The 21,712-nt window shown below is 53.9% G+C and overlaps 1 protein-coding gene across 12 annotated transcripts in view; it reads left to right on the top strand.

Annotated features, from left to right (window-relative positions):
* DAB2IP (DAB2 interacting protein) overlaps nt 1–21,712 on the top strand; it is a 195,897-nt gene that overhangs the window by 83,777 nt on the left and 90,408 nt on the right. For all 12 annotated transcript variants that reach the window (XM_081237972.1, XM_081237971.1, XM_081237968.1 and 9 more), the window contains one exon: nt 8,813–8,916. In XM_081237972.1, the coding sequence (XP_081094098.1) occupies nt 8,813–8,916 (104 nt within the window). The remainder of the gene's footprint in view (nt 1–8,812; nt 8,917–21,712) is intronic.

The following is a 21,712-nucleotide window of genomic DNA, read 5'->3' as shown; positions in this document are numbered from 1 at the left end:
CAGTCTAAAGAGCCCATGGTAAGCCTTTGCAGTGGTGTTTATATTTCTGTGCCTCTTGCCTCTAGATTGCTGGCCATTCTCTCTACTCAGGGAACATTGGATATGAATACATTTCTGCAGTTAGTTTCTCGGGATGGAAAATCTCAATTGTTTACACACAGATATGATTCCATGTATTTCAAATAGGCTATTTATTAACTTTTCATTCTGAAATTTTTACAGATATGTAGGCAGTTGCAAAACCAGTACAGAGAGGCTTCTGCGCATCCTTCACCCAGTTTCCCCTGATAGTTACATCTCATGTAACCAGTACAGTGTCCTCCAGCCAAAGACCCACCAGGAACACACCTCCAGCTGAACAAGTTGGGTTTATTACTTATTGCAGTGATGGAGAACACACACTGTGGGGAACCACGGGACATCTCAGAGTGTGGTAGAGAGAACCTACTCTAGGATTTGGGCTTTGGTTGGGTGATTTGGGGGACGTCTAAGGAAGTGGGGTTCACTCTTGATTGGCTGCTCTCAGAAAGCGGGGGCAATTCTGTGATGGGGTATCTCAAATCTTATCTCCAGGGAGAAGGGGCAGCACAAGGATAAAGCTGTCATCGGTAAAGAAGCAGCAGACACTCATTTTCGCCAAGGTGGGGAGATTTTTGGTATTTTGTGGGTGGCGCAGTGACCTGGCTTTTGTCAGTGGCTTAGACGAAATGATAAAGTGGACTTGTTTTGCCTCATTTATCATGGTAGCCTTGTCTGAGGTTGGTATCCTGTGAGGTTGTTTATGTCCAAAAGGAGAATAACATGGCAGAGCTGTGAATGCCAGGTCAGCTTCTGGATGTCAGTGTCTGCTTTCCTCCTTCCTCTCTCATCGTTTGTGCACATTGGTACGATGCCTGTGTATAACTCTGTGCCATTTCAGCACATGTGTAAATTCGTGTAACCGCCACTGCAATCAAGACACAAGACTATTCTATCACCATAAAGATCTCCCTCTTGTGCTGCCCTTTTATGGTTACACCCACCTACCTGCCCCCCACCATCCCTAACTCCTGGCAACCACCAATTGGTTTTGCATCTTTATGACTTTACTGCTTTGAGAATGCCATATAAATGGGATCATGCACCATGTGACCTTTTGACATTGGCTTTTTGCACCAAGCATGTTGCTCTGGAGATCCATCCAAGTTGTTGTGTATTTCAATAGTGCATTCCTTTTTCATTGCAGAGTAGTATTCCATGGCATGTGTATTAGTTTTCTATTGCTGCCATAGCAAGTTAAAACTTAGCAGCTTCAGACTTCCCCGCTGGCTCAGCGGTTAAAAATCCGCCTGCCAATGCAGGGGACATAGGTTCGATCCCTGGACAGGGAAGATCCCACGCCACAGAGCAACTAAGCCCGTGCACCACAACTACTGAGCCTGCATGCCACAATAACTGCAGCCTGCATGCCTAGAGCCCATGCTCTGCAACAAGAGAAGCCACCGCAGTGAGAAGCCAGTGCAGCACAACAAAGAGTAGACCCCGCTCGCCGCAACTAGAGAAAGCCCGCACGCAGCAACAAAGACCCAACGCAGCCAAAAATAAATAAGTTAAAACAAAAACAAAACAAAAAACACTTAGCTTTAACAACAGATTTGTCATCTTACAGTTCTGTAGGTCAGAAGTCTGGTGTGGGTCTTGAGGGACTAAGATCAAAGTATTAGTAGGCTGCATTGCTTTCTGAAGGCTCTAGGGAAAACTCCATTTCATTGCCCATTCCTTGTTGGCAGAATTCAGTTCCCTGTGGTTGTAGGACTGAGGTTCCTATTTTCTTGCTGGCTGTCAGCTGAGGGATGTTCCCAGTTTCTAAGCAGAGGTCTTGGCTCGTGACCCCATTCTTCCATCATTCCTCTCATGCTTAGAATCTCTCTTGTCTCTTCTTGCATCATTGAATCCCTCAGAGCCATCCTTTTGCACATTTAAGATTATCCCCAACTGGAAATCCAGGATACACTTTCAAAGTCCTTAACCTTAATCACATTTGCAGAGTTTCTTTTACCATATGAAATGTCTTCACAGGTTCTGGGACTTAGGGTAGACTTCTTTGGAGGGAACATTATTCTGCTTCACACACTCTGGATGTACCACGGTTTAACCATTCACCTACTGAAGGACGTTTTGGTTATTTCCAGTTTTTGGCTATTACAAATAAAGCTGTTGTGAACATTCTTGTTAAAAAAAAAGTATAAGTGGATTGCACTCTGTTTCCTTTTGCAATGTACTTTTTTTACTCAACCTCTTTTTTCTTAGTTTGATTCATGCTGATCTTATAGAACTGGGTCCTTTGTAGGGGTCTGTGGACATTGCCCCCTGGAGTCCTACCCTATTCCACGGAATGACTGCCCCAAGGAGTCATCCACTGGGGCATCCATTCCCCTGTTGGTGGACATTTAGGTTGCTTCCCACATTCTGCTACCACAAACAGTGCTGCAGTTGACATCTCTGTGCAGATCTTCATGTGCAAGTCTGAAGCACTTTTCTAGACTGGACATGTGGGAGGGGAATTTCCGGTCTTAGAGTATATGTGTGTGTGTGTGTGTGTGTCAGTTTCAACTAGCTCTTTTCTAATTGTCCTCCAATTCTTTTCTTTCCACCAGCAGTGAAAACAGACTTTCCCACATCCCTGTCAACATTTGGGGTCATTGTTCTTTTTCATTTTTGCCTCCCTGAAAGGTGTGAAATGACATCTGGTAGTTTTAATTTGCATCTTCCTGATCACTGTTGAGGTCCAGCACACACATACACCCCTGCCTTGCACCTCTTCTTTCTATAGTACTGACTTCTTTTCTCCTGCTGCCAGTATTAGAGGTTGCTGCCTTGACCTGTTTTTTTTTTTTTTTTTTTGCGGTGTGTGGGCCTCTCACGGTTGTGGCCTCTCCCATTGCGGAGCACAGGCTCCGGACACGCAGGCTCAACGGCCATGGCTCATGGGCCAAGCCGCTCCGCGGCATGTGGAATCCTCCCAGACCGGGGCACGAACCCGTGTCCCCTGCATCGGCAGGCGGACTCTCAACCACTGCGCCACCAGGGAAGCCCCTTCGACCTGTTTTTAAGCAGTAAGATCTGGGCGGTGCAACCCGACAACTGAAATTTGGTGTCTTGTCTGAAATTACAGGATGTTCCTCAGGCCTCCGTGTTTCCATGGGAACAAGTAACAGTCATCCTTCATGATTAGGAGGTATCCATGGCAACCAAGCCAGCAGCATTTGAATGAAACCAATTTTATTTATTTTTTTTTGCAAACACATGAAGGTTAAAATGCGTTTCTCCGCCTATGGCTTCCAAGAATAGGAAGGCAGCCTGGTCTGCCTGGTGAAACAGAGACTCTTGACCTCCTGCTGGAAAGGGGATGCAGGATCAGCTGGTCCTGTGACCTAATTTTGTAGACTGGAAGCCCGAGAGGTCATGTGGAGGTCACACAGTGAGTCTGAGCTGAGGGAAGACGCCTGAACCAGTGCTCCGAGGTCTGGAGGAGACTCGGAGGTTGGCCGGTTCGCCCTTCCTGGGGTCTGTTCCTTGGGATGCCACCTTCATCCTGCAAGATGTTACCAAACTCACTCAACTTCTCTGGGGTCCTGCTAATACCAGCTGTGTTGCTCAGAGCTCGGTGCGGGGCCTGAGCCCAAGCATCCCAGTGTCTGCTTCCTCAAATTAGAAAAAACTTGCTACTAAGTCAAAGGCCAAAGGCAGCTGTGTTTTTAGAGGCAGAGATAGAACTCAGGGGGTCAGCTTTCCGTCTTCTTTGCCTTTGTAAAATAAAGAGCGGGTTTTTTTTCCATTTCCTTTTTTTTAGGTGGTGGGGAATATAGACAGTCACTGCTCTTACTTCCTGACTCACTGGATTGATGATAAGTCATGAGCCCGGGGATGGGAAGGGGCTGGCCTGGAGTCACACAGCAGAGTCAAGGTTAAGTCGAGTCTCCTGGTCCCAGCCTGGTGCTCCTCCCCCACCCCATGCTCCAGGCATCCTCGGCCTTCTCTGAGCCCCTCTAAGTGTGGGTTTGCGGGGAACAGTTTCGGCATATACTCTTGCTTCTTACCTGGGGGAACTTTAGAGGAAGTCACTTTTCCCTCTTAGAACCTCAATTTACTCATCTGGAAAATGGAGCTCCCCATAGCTGTCTAAGTTGTGAGGTGGGGATGATATTTGAATGTGTCTCAATGGAGGCAGTATTGCCCCTAAGTGGACAAAAAAATTGATTCTAGGAAGGGGAGGTGAAAAAGCCGCACTCTTTTTCTGTATAAAGCCTAATATACATATAGGACAAAAAGATACTTACTGTATATCTATGGTTTTAGAATTTTGTTGAGGGGAAACTAGGAAATGAAAAAGACTCCTTAGGGGGAATGAGCAAAAGGTAGAGAAACACCGGTCCGTACCCCAGCGAACCACGTGGTTATTATTACTAACTTTGTGTTTGGAGCTTGTGTTGGCTGCTGGCTTCTTGGGGGAGCTGTTTGGGGTGTAGGGTCAGAAGAGAGCCTGACCCGGCCCGGACTCTGCCCCTGTGGTTCAGCGTGATCTCCAGGCATGTCACAGCTTCCCATCCATATGTAAAGGGGGTTCCGCCAGCTCCGTGAGTGGGGCCTGGTTCTCAGGCAGCCAAGATCCCGCCTGGTGGATCCGTGGGGGTCCAGCAGGAAGCAGATGGCGCTTACCTGAGGATGATTTGAGGTGTGGGCGGGTGTGGGGAGCCATGAAGAGGAGTGCAGGACCCCAGAGCTACTGGCAGCTGGGGCTGATCCACTGAGGCTGGCAGGAGGGGAGGGGAGCGTGGCTGCTGGGAGACGAGAGTGCAGGAGACCTGATGGTAGTCCGTGGTAGTCGGGAGCGTTGGTGGAGAGAGGCAGCTGACCCAGGCGACTCCTCCCTCCCCTGATCTCCTGCCAGGGCTCTCCAGTGGCCAAACCCCATGGAAGCTGGAGGGCCCAGAAGCCGGGTTGGTGGTCTACACCCTGGGGCAGGAGGCGGGGTGGAGAAGGATGGAGAATGGAACTGGGGCTAAGCGGAAGCTGTCTGGAAAGGTGCCTAGATACCTCTTCCTCTGGCGTGCAGGAGGAAGAGCGGACTCCTACCCCATCCATCCTGCCCTACAGCCCCCGTGCTGGGTTTCTGCCTTCTGATGCAGATGGGGTGTAGCCTGGGCTTTGTTTCTTTTTTTAAAATTTTGAGCAAAAATCAATTTGAATTGTGCAGTGCCAAACTGGAAGTGGTTAGAGATGCTCCCCAGGGTGTCTGAATTGAAGTTTAGGGCTACTTTGGGAGCACCCACGAGGGTCTCTGCTATCTGTCTACTGGGTTAGGAGCTAGTGGATAAGTTCCTTTCCTCTAGTCTCAGCTTCCTGATCTATAAAATGGTGGTTGAACCACTCAACCTCTGAGCGCCTCCTGCTCAGACCCAGCAGGCAATGGCCGTGATCTGTACAGGCTGTGGTAACATCAGTCTTTTTTATTTTTGAAAAAATATTTATTTATTTATTTATTTATTATTTTTGGCTGTGTTGGGTCTTCGTTTCTGTGTGAGGGCTTTCTCTAGTTGCGGCGAGCAGGGGTCTCTCACTGTCGCGGCCTCTCTTGTTGAGGAGCACAGGCTCCAGACGTGCAGGCTCAGTAGTTGTGGTGCAAGGGCTTAGTTGCTCCATGGCATGTGGGATTTTCCCAGACCAGGGCTCGAACCCATGTCCCCTGCACTGGCAGGCAGATTCTCAACCACTGCGCCACCAGGGAAGTCCTGGAACATCAGTCTTTTTTTTTTTTTTTTTTTTTGCGGTACGCAGGCCTCTCACTGTTGTGGCCTCTCCCGTTGCAGAGCACAGGCTCCGGACACGCAGGCTCAGCGGCCATGGCTCACGGGCCCAGCTGCTCCGCGGCACGTGGGATCTTCCCAGACCGGGGCACGAACCCGTGTCCCCTGCATCAGCAGGTGGACTCTCAACCACTGCACCACCAGGGAAGCCTGGAACATCAGTCTTGATCTTAGAGAGGAAGCAGCCTCGCTGGGCTCCTTGTGTCCTGCCAGGTGCCTCTGTGTGTCTCTTGCCTAGAGGTGTGAAGGCACACCTGCCCAGGAAGGGGCAGTGAAGCTGTGGCCAGGTGTGTGCGTGTGTCAGGGAGAGGGGGTAGTTCCTGAGAGGCTTCTGGAGGCTGAGGGCAGTGTCGCACATGTGGGTGGGACACAGTGGTTAGTTATGGAGGACCCCCAGGTGGAGGTGATGGTGGGTACTGGGGGTGGGGGGGAGATGAAGGCAGACTGGGGGGCGCAGGAAGAGATTTCCTGGGGAAATCTCCAAAAAGAGTGGGTCTCCCCTAGTGTGTGACTAGCAGACACCGTAGAGGGGGAGCGGAGTGAGGAAGGTTCTAAGTAGGAAGCGCCACGAGGGAAGCAGAGAGGCCCTAAGACATGGCAGTCACTGGGCTGAAGAGGAAGCTTTTCTAGAAGATGTGGCCCCAGGGCTGCCTGGTGGGCAGCTGGGCCTGAACCCATCCCCACGGGTGGCCCACTTCCTCCAGTCCCAAAGTGGCTTTGCCTGCTTGCCCACCGGCCAGGGCTCAGCACTGGCCTGCCCTAGTGGGATGAGGGGCTCAGCTCTGTCCTTCCACACTTCTGAGGACCCCTGTGCAAGCCAGCTGCATGGAGAGAATGGACCGGAAAGTGTAGCGCGGCCCCCCGATAGCCCGATCTGCCTTCTGGGAAAACCTGCTCCTCGTCTGTCCTGTGTGTGTGCACATGTCCACACATCCACTCCTGCACGTGTATCTGGGGGTGGATCCGAGTTGGTACGCATTGGAGTGTCTACGTGGATGCGAACATGTGTGTGTGTATTCTGGGCGTGCGCCTCTGACTCTGCACCCCGGTGTGTTCACAGGTACCAGGGAAATCTCCACCCCATCCTTTTTCCCGTCTGTTTTCTTCCTTCTGAGTCAACAGGTCTTTCCCAAGCACCCCACACATGCCAGCCTCCGTGCAGGATGCTGGGGATGTGGAGATGCAGCCGGCTTAGGCGTGGGCATTAGGAGTTCCACCGTCAAGCAGAGGACACACACACACACACACACACACACACACACATACACACATACTGTGCAAAGTGAGAGCGTAGATAGGCTACTCCACCCTCAAGCAGAGGACACACACGCGTGCACACACACTGTGCATGCAAAATGAGAGCGTAGGTAGGCTACCCTGGCCTGGCTGTTGCTACAGGAGCCCTAAGGGGGCTGAGAGCTGGGGGCGGAGGAGGTTACCAAGGGTTTCCTCCAGGGCGTGCTGGACGGGTCAGGCCGGGACGAGCAGGAAGGGGGGCTTCTGTGGGGGCCACAGCCCAAGCACTAGAAAAGAGGCAGCCAGTGCCAAGCCCGGCGTCGGGGAACCAGGGGGGAAAGCAGCCAGGTGGACTGACCTGGCTGTTTAAATGGGCGTGCTCAGGCCGTGGCTAAGAGTTTTGAATGAGCGGTCGCCATTTAAAAATCAGAATATTTCATATTAAACTCCCCCCCACCCCAGATTTCCAGGTCCTCCTGAACTGTGGGAAGCTTTGGCTGCACTGAGCCCCCTGTTGCTATGCTGAAATAATCAGCTGGAGCCGAGCAGCTGGCCACTGCTACCCTTTACTCCGTTACCTGCCTGGCCCTTGCACTATTCTCAAGTTTAAAACCTCAGGGAGAGACAGTTCCAACTGGAAGCTAGAAATCATAGAGTCTCGTGTTTGAAGGGACTGCTTGTATACCTCCAGTAACAGGGAGCTCATTATCACACATCACAAGATGTGCGCCTTGAAGTGCGGGTTTTAGGAGACCTTTTTTAAAAAAAAGTTGTGGTGGGCTTCCCTGGTGGCGCAGTGGTTGAGAGTCCGCCTGCCGATGCAGGGGACACGGGTTCGTGCCCCGGTCTGGGAAGATCCCACATGCCGCAGAGCGGCTGGGCCCGTGAGCCATGGCTGCTGAGCCTGCGCATCCGGAGCCTGTGCTCTGCAAGGAGAGAGGCCACAACAGTGAGAGGCCCGCCTACCGCAAAAAAAAAAAAAAAAAAAAAAAAAAAAAAAAAAAAAAAAAAAGTTGTGGTAAATATATATGAAATATATACATGAAATTTACCATTTTAATCATTTTTAAGTGTACAACTCAGTGGTATTATGTACATTTACAAAGTTGTGCAACTATCACCACTGTCCATTTCTAAATCTTTCCCATCACTCCAAATAGAAACCCTGTACAATTAAGCAATAACTCCCCAAGCTCCCCTGTCCCTAGCCCCTGGTAACCTTTCTGTCTCTATGAATTTGCCTATTCTGGGTATTTTGTACAAGTGGAATTATACAATATTTGTCCTTTTGTGTCTGGCTTTTGTCACTCAGCATGTTTTCAAGGTTCATCCAGATTGCAGCATGTATCAGAACTTTCATTCTTTTAATGATGGAATTACCGTCCATTGTATGGAGCTACCACACTGTGTTTATCCATTCATCTGTTGATGGACACTTGGGTTGCTTCTACCTTTTTGGCTATTTTGAATAATGTTGCCATGGACATTTGCATACAAGTGTTTCTCTGTGTCCCTGTTTTCAGTTCTTTGGGGTATAGGAGTGGAATTGCTGGGTCATGTGGCCACTCAGTCTTTAACTTTTTGGGGAACCACTATCTGTTTTCCACAATGGTTGGACCATTTTATGGGGACCAGTTGTGTGTTGTCCTGGCCTGGACGGGAATGACAGGAGGGCCTGACTGGGTGGCCTAGATTGTCCATGCTCACCCTCTCTCTCCCTCTGTTGACAGAGTCGCCCCAAGAAAGGCCGGGCTCCCGGCGCAGCCTGCCGGGCAGCCTCTCGGAGAAGAGCCCCAGCATGGACCCTGCAGCCGCTACGCCGTTCCGGGTCACGGTAACTATCTCTGCGTCACCATCGCCACCTGGCCTGGGGTGCTGCTCTGTGACCCCGCGGCCCCCCTTCCTGGAGCCTCACGGACCGGGAGAGCATCCAGCCTCCCTTGTTCTAGGTATCCGATCGCGCAGCTGCTCCCCTCTCTGTGGCTCAGCCCCATCCCGGGGGGCCACGTGGGGGCCCCTTCTTGCGAGGGAGGGGCCAGACAGAGGACAGACAGCGCTGCAGGCCGTGGGGCCCAGAGCTGAGCTGGCCTGGGAAGGAAGAGGCTAGTGTTAGGTCGGATAAACGCACCCTCATGCGTGCGCACACACGCCACGCTTCCTTAGAAGGCACCCTTTTTGTTTCCACGTTTTAATATCTCTCGTATTACAGCCCGTGGTGTGTCATAATTTAATTGCTGTGGTTTTTTTTTCTTGGTGGCACATAAAATAATGCTGTATCTTACAATTGATGATGTCTTAGAACCAACAAAGAACAGTGTATATATCTTAGCTACTGATTCTTAGTAGTCCCACCAGCACACATTCTTTTATTTCAAACCTAAATGACTTAACGGAAACAGAATCCAGTGAGCCTTCACATCTGACTCTCCGTGTCCCCCTGGGTCCCCACCCTCCTTCCATGCACCTGCAGTCTTACGTCCCTTTCCTGCCCCCATTCACGTGTTACCATGTGCCCCTCTGTCCATGCTCTGCCAGCTGCTGGAGAAGTAGACATGTTCTCTTCCCCTGGGAGCTCACAGTCTGTAGGGGAGGTGGCTACTTGACCATTTATTCATCCATTCATTCATTCAACCATTTTTTTTTTTTTTTTTTTTTTTGCGGTACTTGGGCCTCTCACTGTTGTGGCCTCTCCCGTTGCGGAGCACAGGCTCCGGACGCACAGGCCCAGTGGCCATGGCCCACGGGCCCAGCCGCTCCGCGGCATGTGGGATCCTCCCCTACTGGGGCACGAACCCGCGTCCCTTGCATCAGCAGGCGGACTCTCAACCACTGCGCCACCAGGGAAGCCCGGATATCTGCATTTTTAACAAGCTCATAAAAGAGTTAGTTCTGAGCCCTAGGCTCTGGGTCAGATCAGCCTCCAGGCAGTGAGGAGGAGAAGGACACCTGTGCTGAGGAAGGATTCCTGGTCACCTCCCTGGGTGAGACCAGGGCCCTTGGGAGATGGTCTCCAGCTGTGGGGAGGATCAGGAGGCTGGCACCTGAGAGACCCTGATCGAATCAGCTGGCGCAGAGGCCAAGTCCTGCCCTTCCTGGACCCCCAGGGCCACAGGCACCAGGGCTGAGCCTTCAGGATGCCTTAGGGAACGATGACTGATCATAATGTAGCCTCCTGTACTATGTTCACGGTCTTACCTATTTGATCTCTTTTAAAACTTGAGACAACCCTGAAGCTGATACTTTTATCACCCCATTTTACAGATGAGAAAACTGAGGCCCAGAGAGGTGAAGTCCCTCACCCGAGCTCCAAGTGCTCATAATGGTGGAGCCAAGATTTGGACTCAGGTCTCCCTGACCCTAGCGCAGGAGCGTGTTGCACCCCTCTGGCTGGACTAGAACCAGAGTGGGGGACCCTTCCCCCACACCCTCCCAGAACCCCCTCAGCATCACTTTTTACCCGCTTCCCTTTCTTTTGCTGCTCTAATAGGTGTATCATCACACCTCGAGATTGCTATAAAATTTGCAGTTCTTTAATTGCCAGCTAGGCTTGGCTTTTTTTCTGTAGTGTTGTCTTCACTACGTTTCCTGGTGTGGAAACCACCTGTGGCTTAGAGCCAGAGCCAGAGCCAGCCTTCTGAGCCACCAGGCCCCCGACTCACAGTCCCGTGAGATTAGGGTCTGCAGGATGGAAAGTGTGTTCAGCCGTCATTTTACCCACTTCTCACAGCAACCCCGAGGGAGGTACCATTAGTGTCTACCAGTCACAGATGAGGGAACTGAGGCTCAGAGAGGTGAAGTTGTTTGCCTGGTGTCACACAGCTCTTGAGTGACAGAGCCTTGCATGGATACTAGGATGGCCGGACATTTATTTCTTGTGTCCTTTTGCTCAGCACCTTGTCCTTTTCTGTGTGCAGCAGTTAAGGAAAGGGGCGAGAGTCGAATTTCTATCCTGGGCTGGTGCTCAGAGCTGTGGGGGACTAGGGAGCTCAGAGGTGGGGATCTGGGTTCAAATTCCGGCTCTTGCATGACCTGTGTGACCTCGTTAGTCACTCAACCTGTCTGAGCCATGTGTGCTCATCAGTAAAGGGCAGGGAATGACTGCCCTGCCTTGAAGGACTTGGTGGACCTTTGTGTGTACACACCAGCCCAGGTCTGACCCATGGTAGATGCTTACCCCGTGAAATCCACCATTATCATCTGAATTGCATTTCCTCTTTTGGCTCCAGGACAGTAAAGATCTGGGCAGGGTTGGGTTGGAGGGCAGAGGACTGGGTGCTCGGGGGAAGGTCAGAGGTGCGCCTGACCTGGGCCTTAGGGACAGGCTTGACACGGACCCTGTGCAGGACCAGAAGCACACCCTCTCCCCTGCAGCCTGAACTTGCACTTGCCCCCATGTGCTCCCACAAGCCAGATCCTCAGGCGCTCGCTGACTGCTGCTCTGTGTAGCCCCCTGAAGGAACGCAGGGAACATGGTTTTGCCTGAAGGAGGCAGGGGAGATGTCACAGGATGTACTTAAATAACTGTCGTCTTCGCCGCCATTTCAAACCAGGGTGACGAGATGTCACCACCTCTCACAGCGGTGCCCCTTGGCAGTGATGTAGTTTAATGGAGAATCCCCGTCGGGGTCTGTAGGACTCACTCTATCCACCTCCTTCATGCAGACTGAGGCCCAGGAGGGGCCAGACTTGACCAGGTCGCCACTCAGCTGGGAGGGCTTCTGAGTCTGGGCTGTTTGCACCCTCACATGTGGCCTTTACCCCTTTTGTGAGTCAGCCTGGGACCGCAGTCACCCCACAGGGCATCGGGCTCAGTGCTGCTCCCACCTCTGCCTCTTGGAGACCATGGGACCCTAGGAGAGCCTCAGTTTACCCTTCGGTAAAAGGGAGGGAGTGACTTCGAGTTTTGAGCATACAGTAGGCGCTTAAACACTTTGATGCAGTATCTAAGGGAATGAGCCATAAAGTCCACAGACCTGGGGCTGAGTGAGCCTCATGCCAGCTTTGTGACCTGGGCAAGATAGGGAACCTTTTGCCTACCTGGCACAACTTCCTTCTACCTACAGGTGGAGTTGGGGGGTGGGGGAGTGGTTCCCCGGGGCCACTGGGTGCTGGCAGGCCTAGTGCGTGCACCCTGAGAGCTGTGGGGGCCCCTGGATGAGGGCAGGATGGGGAAGGAGCTGGGAGCAGGCGACCAAAGGGACCTCCCGCCCATCTCCAGCCTTCAGCTCTTGGGCTCCAAAGAGATGGCGAGGCTGAGATTCGAACCCATGTCTGTCTTCTCTGCAGCCAGCAGGAAATCCTGGAAGCGAGAGAGGGTCAGAGGTAGGGGAGGCAGGCAGGCAGCAAGCTGGGGGCCTGGATCTGCACAGACTGTCAGGCTGGGTCCAGGGGCTCTGCATGGACCCATCCCTCTTCTTGAAGCCCAGGGACCCTTAGCAGCAGCAGGCTGCCCCCTCTCACCTGCCACCCCGTGTTCCGAGGAATTCACAGTCTGATTTGGGAGTTAAGGAGGTGGTGACTGTTACCGGTCCCCTCAGCCCGCCGCCCTCCCCAGACCCAACCTCCCCTGGTGTGGGCTTCCTCCCTCCTTCCTCCCTCCTTCCTCTGCCCCCGGCCCCTCCCATCGACCTTGAGGAGAGCTGTCAGGGCCTGGGTGTGGGAGGTGGCAGAGGCTCTGGGAAACTTGACAGCCAATTGATTCTTCCTCAGGAAGTTGAAAGTGAAGAGTTGTGTTTGAAGGTTTAGCTGAAATTAGGTCTCAGGGCTATTTTTTGCGAGTTGGAGAAGGAGAAGTGTCAGGGAGGGGAAGGCCCAGGGGGCTGGCGGAAGCTGCAGATAAACTCAGTACCAGTTGATTGCAGATGTTTCTAGAAGCGGGTCTCAGTTACTTTCAACCACCCACTTTTACTGGATGCTCAATTGTGTGCACCCTAGGTGGTCCTGAAGCTGTGACGGAGGTTCTGTGAGAACCCAGAACAAGTGACAGTTACCTCTCACTGGCAAGGGTAGGGAAAAATTCCTAGAGGAGGATCTTTGGGGCTGGGCTTTGAGGGATGTGTAGGAGTTTGTCAGGAGCAAAGGGAGAAGAGTGGGATCTAACAAAATAGGAACAAGCCAATGGCCCTGCGTGATTAGATATGATGCTGAATGAGTTGAAGACATGACGGAGAGGAGCCTAGACAGAAAAGTGAGTGGGTGAGGCCTTTGGACTTATCGCTACAGGACACAGGAGTCAGAGGGGATGATGAGCGAGAGTGGAGTGGGCAGGAGATCTCTGGGATGTGGACCTTAGGTTTCCCCAGCTGCTCACCCCTCTTCCTGCTCCTGTGGCTTCCCCAAACCCTCCCCACATTTCAGCTGTCTTTCTTTCTCTCACATACACAGAAACAGGTACATGACCACAAACATACAGGACTGTGGGTGACTGCCTCAACACCACTGTGGAAAGGCTGTTGGAAATTAACTGGTCCAAACCTTCCTTCTCCAGAGGAAGGACTGAGGCTCAGAGAGGGCAGGGTCCTTTCCCAAGGTCACACAGCATGTCTGGAGCAGGGCCTGGAATTGAGCCCAGGTCTCTCCATTGCTGTCCTGTGCCCCTTATGCCTTGCTCCCTCCTGCCCTCATTTCCCTGCAGCTCAGTCCTTCTCCCCACCCCCATCACGCTTCCTGGGAGGAGGGGGCTGAAGGGAATGGACATGTGTGGGTCCAACTACCCATAGAGGCCCCTGATGTCTCGTCAGCACACTGCCACCTCCTGGTCTGCCTCTCTGCCCCCATTAGTAGCCCTTGTCGGCTAAGGTGACTCCTGTTGGGCATGGGGATGGTGGACAGAAAAGCTGGTCAGACTTCCAGATCACACGAGCCTGCTGTGTCACTGCACAGATGGGGAAACTGAGGCCCAGAGAAGGTAGGTTTGCCTGGAATACCTGCTGGGCCTCCCTCTACCACTCCAGGCTTCTACTGCCCATCCCAAATGCACATTTATTTATTTATTTATTTATTTATTATTTTTTGTGGTACGCGGGCCTCTCACTGTTGTGACCTCTCCCGTTGCGGAGCACAGGCTCCGGATGCGCAGGCTTAGCGGCCATGGCTCACGGGCCCAGCCGCTCCGCGGCATGTGGGATCTTCCCGGACCGGGGCACAAACCCGTGTCCCCTGCATCGGCAGGCGGACTCTCAACCACTGCGCCACCAGGGAAGCCCCCAAATGCACATTTACATGGGCCACATCTATGGCTGTGGCCCACAGACTGGTGGAGAGATGTCAATCACGCAGTGTGGCAGACTGGCGGGCAGGAGTGCTGGACCCCAGATTGGGTGCCCCAGTTTCCTCCTGGTAGTACCAGGAATTTGCCTGTGAGGCCGATGTCCCTTGCTCTGTTGAGCCTCCTGAGCTGGAGTCTCCCAACCCAGTGTCTGGCCATTGTTCTGCAGATGAGAGGGTTGGTGGGGAGAGCTTGCCCCATACCCTCAGCCCTCCTCCTCCCCTGCCTTTCATGGAGCCTAATTGTTATTAAACTGTTTAAACCCCAAAGGCAAATTACTATCATTTTGTCCTGTGTCCATTTGGTCTGTGTCTGCCTTCTGTGGGGAGAGGCCCCCTTTCCCGCAGCAGGAAAGTAGGAGATGGGAACCTTGTCACAGACAGCCCAGGGTGGCCAGGGCTGGCCTGAACGGTGTGCAGGGCGTGCAGGGTGGGAGCATGGGGCCAGGGGCTATTTGGCGCCTCCTGCATTGAGGCCAGGCCAGCATCGGAGGCCTGGGACTGAGGGCAGGCTGTGGTATTTGGTAGGGTTGGGAGGCTGCCTGCTCCATTAATAAACATGAAGGTGGTTTCATCAGCTTAGTTTTACAGATTAGGAAAGCAAGGTTCAGGGAGAAGGAACTGGCCCGGGGTCCCCCAGCCGGTGAGCGGCAGAGGTGGAAGTCAAGCTCTGGTCTACGAGTCCTGTTGTGGGTGTGAACTAACTTACTTTCCTCCCTCACTTCTCTGCCTTCCTTTTTTCTTTCTTTTAGTACATTTTTAATCGGCACCAACTATGTTTCAGGGCCTGTGTGGGGCACTGACACAAATAGGATTAAAATGTAGGTTCTACCTGCAAAAATACGGCGGGTTTAGCTGGGGCTTGACAAAGTCATTTCCAGGCAGGTAAGGGGAAAGGACAGGCAGCCAGGACAGCCCCTGCGAAGGCCAGGAGATGGGAAACGGCATGAGGGACAGGAGACCCATGGCAGCACGTAGAGCAAACGGGATCAGAGGCCGAATTAACAGGAGTGTGGAGTCCCCAGAGAGGGAGGTGAGGGTGGGCCAGAGCTGGCCAGAGCAGACCTGGGGTGCAGTGTGTCCTTCAGAGCAGCGTACCTGACTGGGCTGGGAGAGTCTGGAGCTCCTTAAGTGGGCAGAGACCAGGACCAGGGTGGGGGATGAGGGGTGGGGAGCAAGCGAACAGCTTTTCCCAAGCAGGTTGTCGGGACCCCGTCCCCGCCCTCAACGTCTGAGCTTAGAATGTCCTTGTAGGTGTCCGTGAGGGCAGTGGTGGAGGGAGGAACCAATTCAAGGAGCCCTGGAATCTCCTGCCTCGTTTCGGGAGGTGCCAGCTTGGCTCGAGCAGCTTGGGTGGGAGCATGGAGCGGGGAGCAAGGACAGTCTCTGCACCCTCAACCACCCGTTTCTGCCCCCAGTGTCCTCTGGAGGTACCTCTAGGACACCCCTGTAAGGCCCTGCACGCAAGCCTGTTGGGCGGCAAGGAGTTGGATAAACTAGTCTCCACTAAGGTGTCAGTGGCTGACTCCCCAATCCCTGTATTATAGGTTCCTTGCACAAAAGGTACCTTATCAGTTGGAAGTTTGAGTCACAGTGGAACGCCAGGCTCTGTGACTGGCAGGTGGGATACTGTTTGGGGGTCGTTCTTCCTCTCTTCAAACCTCCCTGGGTCCTGGGGATACAGTACTGGCTCTTCACATAGGTCTACCTGGGATGGGGCAGGATTTGAATCTTAGCCCCATGGCTGCCCTCTGCGGGATCCCTCAGGCAAGGTCCCCAATTCTGAGCCTCTCTTTTTCCCATCTGTAAATGGGCACAGGAGTCCCTCGCTCACAGGGCGGCTGTGAGGGCTCAGTGCCTGGCATTCAGCCAGTGTTCATGCCCTGCCCCTCTTTCTGGTGGGCGGGGCTCACCCTACCCCACCCTTGCCTCAGAGCCTCGGGTCCTCCCTAACGCACCCCTCCTCCTGCTGCCCCCCCGAAACGACATTGCCCCTGACAGAGCTTCTAGGGCTTGGCTCTGACACCAGGCTCTGATACCAGAAGGTCTAGAGGGGGTGAAGGGGTCCCTAAGAGACCAGAGACCAAGTTCCCAGGTGGTGAGTACAGATGGAGGTTGGAGGTGTCCATGCAGGGTGGTTTCTGTCCAGTTGGGGGCAGCAGAGGGCAGCAAGTGACTGACTGGACGGCAGCTCCCAGAGGAGAGTGGAGATCCCAGGGGTTTGTGTGCCCCCCACCCCGACCTTGGGGCCATGGGGGTCCAGCTAAACAGGCTGCAGAGCCCACTGCCGGGTAGAGGGAACAGCTCAAATCAGGAGCCCCTGTAGACAGCTGGGCCTGGCACTGTTGGCTGAGCTGACTGGGGTGGGTTGACCAGGGAGCTGGGGGACCTCTGAAAGGGGACCCTCATCAGGGACACGGAGGGGGGCAAGATCTGAAGCCGAGGCAGCCTTCCAGCAGGAGGAAGGGGGTTGAGGGGCTCAGTGTGTAGGCTGGCACTGTCTCTGCACCGCGGTCGCCAGGCTGGAGCAATAGACCCTCCATCACGGTTGTCCTCTGACGAAGTCCGGCTGACCTGGGTTCGAATCCAGGCTCTGCCAGCTCCTTGCTGTCTGCAGGAGGGCACAAGGAGGCAGGGGTCGGGCAGTCATAAAACCTGTTTTACACCTTCTGCTGGGTCAGGCCCTCTCCTGAGCCCTCACTGGGTAGCATCTCATGATACCATGAGGCAGATAACACAAATCCCACTTTGTTTAAGGTGACAAAACCAAGGCAGATGGAGAGTGAAGAACTTGCTGAAGCTCACGCAGCTCGAGAGCCTAGATAGTGAATGTCTCACAGAGCCTGGCCCACAACACGCAGCTCAGTCTCTGCCGGCCAGTGTTGTTATTCTTTCCATTTTACAGATGAGAACACTGAGGCCCTGAGAGGGGAGGTGCGTTGTTCCAGGCCACACAGCCAATCGGGGACAGAGCTGGCACTCAGCCCCATCTTGTTCTGCTTCTGCCTTCAGCTGGCCTGGCCCTCACAGGTCAGAAGCTGCCTGTGCAGGGCAGACACCCTGGGTGGGAGGGAACTGCTCCCCTCTTCCCACTCCACCCTGTGTGGCCCCTGTAGGCCTTCCCCTCTCCTAGGGGACCCAGGAAACTGAGTGTGGGGGGCAGGGCTCAGATGCCTTTGCTCCCACCCCACCCCCATATGAAAAGGCAGTGATTGCCTATATCACATCCAGTGGCATTTGGGTTGATCGCAGACATAATTATATCTGAATCTTCGGGTGGGAATTGTTTCCAAAGCCAGGAGGCCCTCTTTGGAGGCGGCAGCAATGGCATCTGTTTCCGACACAAGGCCCTGCATGGGGATGAGTAACTTTTCCCATGGAATTGCTTAAAGAACATCTAAAATGAGCCATGATTGTTACTGCCCCGCTCCAGTGCCTTCGATGGCTGCCAGGGAGTGGAATCCAGCTCCCCAGCTGGCATCGAGGCCCCCAGGCCGGTCCCAGCATCCGTATAGGCTGGTCCTTCTGCCCACACTTCCTCCCCATTTCCGTTCCTCGAGAGTTCCTCCCCTCCCCTGTGCTCCGCCACAGACTCCTGCAGACGTCCCCTCCCCAGGCTCCAGTACATAGACGCTGTGACTTAACCGTCCACGGGGACCTGGTGACTTTCTCAAGGGCAGTGACTGTTTCTGATTTCTCTGAGCCCCAGGCACTGGGGCAGGGCCTCACCTTGTCGCAGGCACCTGAGGGGTTTGTGGGCTGAAGGTATGTGAGAGACGCAGGGAGTGAATACGTCCAGTGAGTGAGGGCGGGGTGAGGAGAGGGGGTGAGTTTCCACCTGCTTGCTCTTGAGAGCCCACTGCATCTCTGAGGCGGAGTGGCCACCCGCGTGGGAGGAGGTCAGCACAAGTTACCCAGACCACCGCTGTCTTGCCTTGAAATTGACCTTGCCTCCACCCCATGATCCCTCAGGGGCAGGAGGCCCAGGTGAGCCTGGCTTGCAGACGGTAAATCAACCCAGGAGGAGAAATAGCCTATAAAATCCTCTCCCCAAATGGTGCATTTTGTATCCTGCAGTGAAAAGGGCTTTTAAAAGCACTGCTCACTCAGGTGGCTTTATGGGGCTGCCGCCCACCTCTCCCCTCTCCCTGCCACTAGCATTCACTGGTCTCTGGGGCTGGAGCACCCTGGGGTCCTGGTGTTCCCTGGTGGCTCCTGGTCCAGGGAGAAATGGGATAGCTCCTCTTCCCTGCCTTGATGCCCTGGGGCTATCCTCGGCCAGCTAAGTGCCTGGGAGGGCAGGGTGGCGCAGTCTCACCCAGCAGAAGCTCCCTGTGGCCCAGCACAGGGCCTGAAGTCCCACCGTTAGCACCCTTCCTTCAGGCAAGCTGTTGTCTCCAGAAGGACCCCTTGTCACCGGCAAATGGGTCACCAAGGAGGGGAAGGATGGCATGCCCATGCTGGCAAGGGCGTTAGAGATCCTCTAGACCAATCCTCTCATTGTACGGATGGGGAAACTGAGTCACAGAGAGGCTAAGGTGCTTGCTCACAGCCTCAAAGTGCAGTAATGGAATTATGGAAGGTCTTGGGCTCTTGTGCAGACCACCTGGGTTGAACCCAGCTCTGCCACTTCCTGGCTGTGTGGCCTTGTGCAAGTAGCTTAATGTCTCTGAACCTCCATTTTCTCATCTGCACATTGGGTTCTGAGAATTAAACAAGGTAAGTCATGTAAAGCTCCAGTACAGTGCCTGAAGCTTAGACGGAGCTTAATAAATACATGTGGCTTGCTCTTATTAACGCATTGAAATAGTTCTTCTTATTGTTAATAGCAGAGCTAGGTTTTGAACCCAGATTTCTTGAGTCTACGCATGGTTTTCTTGCCACTTCTGCCAGGCAGCCTCTGTTGAGAGCGTTCGTTCACGCAGAGTGCACAGAGCATAGGACAGGGTCGCTCTGAGGGGGGATAAGCAGTGAGTCACCCTGGGAAGACTGGCCTGGTGCCGGGGCCCCAGTGACAGGGCCTGGAGGGAGGCAGAAGGAGACAGTAGAGAACCTGCTGCAGGGGTGTGGCTCCCTGAGGGAGTTGGTTGTCCCCCAGCCATGTGGCCCTCGTGCTGGACTCCCTGCCCCGAGGTCAGGACTGGCTGAGGGCTTAAAGAGCTGATGACGGCGTGTGTGCCCATCCTGACCTCTGGGGTGGGCTTACGAGGCTAAGGCAAGCGTTGGCCAGCCAGAGGATTTATGGGAGTGAGTCACTCCCTGGCTGCTCTGGGTTATGACATCCCTGCTCGAGACCTTAGGAATGAGTGTCTGATTTCTGTTAACTGATGCCACTCAGTCCTGGGCACTGGCAGGTACCAGGAGGGTCTCTCTGTTGTCGTCATTTCCCCCTCCCACCTTCACGCCCCCACCTGCTTCCCAACTGCGTGCCCCCTCCGCCCTCCTCTAGACTCTCAGGGTTTCTAATGGGCCCCCTTGACCTGGGTGTCCTCTGCTTTGGGGAGGGGGTTGTATGTCCCATGTCGTGAGCCTGGGCTCGGGTGTGTAACTTGGAGGTCGGTGGGGTTTGTGATCACTCCGGGGCCCTCCGGGTCCGCCAGAGCCGCGGCTGTCCTACCTCTACAATCTTTGCCTGTGCTGTGATCCTGCCTGGAACGTCCCTATACGGCTGCCCTGCCCCCCATGATCTCAGCAAGCCCACCTGCTGCCTCACCTTCAGTGTTTCTATTATGCCTTCAAAAGCTGCCTCCTCCAGCAAGTCCACCCAGATTGACCCCAAGTGGAATCCCTCAAAAGGCCTCCCAGAGCACATTCTCTGCCTTTCTCCTTGTTCTTTTTTATTTGTTTATTCATTTAGGAAGTATTTACGGAATGCCTGCCAGGTGTCCAGCACTGGGGACCCAGGCCGCAGTGGCCCCCACAGTCCTGTAGGGGAGGAAGGCATGAAATAAATGCATGTATAACTACGACTGTGATAGGTCTGCAGGGAGATATGGCCCAATCCGAGGGCATCTGGGAGGCCCCTGAGGAGAAGACTGAAGAGAGACTGAAGGGTGCGCAGGGCCCTCCGGGCAAAGGGGGACTCTGTTCTAGGAAGTGGCAATAGCCTGGGCCAAGGCCCTGTGGCAGGAGGAGCTGGCAGTTCCCAAAGTGCCGCTGAAGCCACTGGGGCTGGAGCCCAGGAGGGAGATCATGAGGGGCCTTAGGCCTCACCAAGGAGCTAGGCCTTCATCCCAGGAGCCCAGGGGTGGAGCTGGTCCCTGGCAGGGTCTCCTCTGTTTTTCCAAGCGTCCCTCTGGATGCTCTCAGAGAATGAACAGGGAAGGGTGACAGGGTTGGGGACAGCCGAAGCAGCGAGGAGGCTCCCACAGGTGCCTCGGAACAGCCTGGGCCGCCTCTCCAGCTGGACCACGGGACCCCTGAAGGCAGAGAGCTAGCGCTTCTTGGGGCTCAGCACATGGCGAGGCTCAGGGAACACGCCCTGAGTGAGCCACTGACCAGCCCCCTTCTCCATCACAGGAGCTTTGGGTCCTAGAAGCTGCTTCTGTAAGCTGCTGCCTTCTGTTTCCTTCTGGCTAATTGCTGGGCCGTCCCCTGGTGACCGAGCAAAGTCTGAGCAATAAAAACGATGACGATGACGGTGGTGATGACAGTAGCTAATATTTTTACTGAGTGCCGGGAAATAGGCTAAGTTCTTTCCATGCATGACCTCACTGACTCGTTACAGCAGTCTGTGAGGGAGCTACTATAGTCCCCATTCTATAGAAGAGGAAACAGGCTCGGACAGTCAGGGCACGTGGTGGAACCCTCTACTACCATGCCTCTTGGGGGAGGGGGAGGAAAGGTATTTGTATTTTACCCAGGGATTCCTAGAAGTCAAGGTAATCCTAGGACCTAAAGAGGTGTGTCAAATGGTGGTGTTTCAGGTGTGGTGATGGGCAGAGGAGAGATGTTTGGGTCAGGGGTCTCCAGTTCTGGGTAGGGGTGAGGCCCTGCAGAGCAACCTGCCAGGCCTCAAGGCACCCAGAAACCACACATTTAGGGAGCTGTGAAGACAGTTTTCAGGGTGTGAGAGAAGCAAGTAGGTCGTCCTCAGAGATTGGCACAAAGTGAGGCCCTGTCTGCAGAGCAGGTGAAATTGTGGCGGCAGCAACATGGAGCCGTTTTCTCCCCTGCGGCCCAAGATGTGGGCTTGTGGCTCTTTGAGCTTACCCGGCCACTCTCCCTTCCTGCCATGGCTGTGAACGTGAGCGCGTGTGGGCGGTGTGTTTGGCCTGGGTGTCAGCGTGACTCTGTGAGTACCTGATGACCGTTGAATATATGTGTAAATTTGTGAGCCTGTCTCAGTATATTTGTATGTTTAT

Source organism: Mesoplodon bidens (assembly GCF_964165515.1).
Source record: "Mesoplodon bidens genome assembly, chromosome: 6".
NCBI lineage: Eukaryota > Metazoa > Chordata > Mammalia > Artiodactyla > Ziphiidae > Mesoplodon > Mesoplodon bidens.
This window is presented reverse-complemented; position numbering and strand designations above follow the sequence as displayed.